General features: G+C 45.5%; 1 protein-coding gene across 1 annotated transcript in view; it reads left to right on the forward strand.

The window, feature by feature from the left end:
- Nucleotides 1-1,121, forward strand: part of LOC119590549 (gamma-aminobutyric acid receptor subunit gamma-4-like) — a 24,606-nt gene that overhangs the window by 17,440 nt on the left and 6,045 nt on the right. The window contains exons 6-7 of the mRNA XM_037939206.1: nucleotides 266-348; nucleotides 741-875. Coding sequence (XP_037795134.1) covers nucleotides 266-348; nucleotides 741-875 — 218 coding nt within the window. The remainder of the gene's footprint in view (nucleotides 1-265; nucleotides 349-740; nucleotides 876-1,121) is intronic.

A 1,121-nucleotide genomic window follows, 5' to 3' on the forward strand; every position in this document is an offset into this window, starting at 1 on the left:
GTTTGTTGACTTTTAGTGCCGCTTTGTCTTTCCTTTTTCCTGAATTAGTACATTGCCTCGTTTTTTCGTGATCTTTTTGTCTATTTTCTTTTTTCATCTTTTCCCTGTCTAATATTATTTTCTTTGTTTCCTGACTGCCAGTACCCCTTTGGCTATATTTCCTCCCCTGACTGTCAGTACCTCTTTGTGTATTTAATTAAATTATTATTTTTATTTCCTGACTGTCAGTATGTCCTTGTTTAATCTTATTTATCTTCCCCATCAGAGTCCGCTACTCGTTCCCGTGTCACCTCGACCTTCAAGTCTATCCTCTTGGCAGTCACAAGTGTGTCTTGAAATTACATAGCTGTGAGTATCCATTAACATTTCATATAGTTCATTGATGTCTCCTTTTTCAATTAATTTCTTCTTCATCTGTTTTCATGTTTTCACCCTTTTAAGAGCTATGGAATCTACTTGTTTTCATTGTTCAGTAATTTATTGTTGTTTCTTTGATCTTTCTCCGTTTCTGCCTAATTAAGGAAGTAATCAAATCCACCTGTATTTTCCCCCCCTACTGATCATCAATTTTCTTTCCTACCTTAGCGTATCCACTGACCTTGAAACACTCGCCTCTACCCCAATGGATCCTCAAATCCACCTCTCTTATTTCGCTATTCATTTCCTCCTGATCTACGAGCTTTTACAAATCCTCTAACCCTGAAACACTCACCTCCTCTTCCTTCCTCTTATTCCAACAGTGGGCTACGAGTCCAACGAGCTTCAGCCTCAGTGGAAAGAAGATACGACCATTGACTACAGCTCTGTCGTTATGTCTCACGGCTACAGGCTTAAGGGGGCCAAGAGAAGTGCCAAGTCAGTTGTCATTGCCCATAGTAAGTCGTTGGCGATTTTCGTGTTTCAGTCACTGGTGGGGGTGAGGGTGAGGGGTAGGGGTGAGGGGTGGGGGTGAGGGGTAAGGGTGAGGGGTGGGGATGAGGGGTGGGGGTGAGGGGTGGGGGTGAAGGGTGGGGGTGAGGGGTAAGGGTGAGGGGTGGGGATGAGGGGTGGGGGTGAGGGGTGGGGTGGGGTGGGGGTGGGGTAGGGGGGAAGTTGTGCAATCGGCGACCTTTGGCTGGGGA

This window comes from Penaeus monodon, chromosome 27, assembly GCF_015228065.2.
Source record: "Penaeus monodon isolate SGIC_2016 chromosome 27, NSTDA_Pmon_1, whole genome shotgun sequence".
NCBI classification, from domain to species: Eukaryota; Metazoa; Arthropoda; class Malacostraca; order Decapoda; family Penaeidae; genus Penaeus; species Penaeus monodon.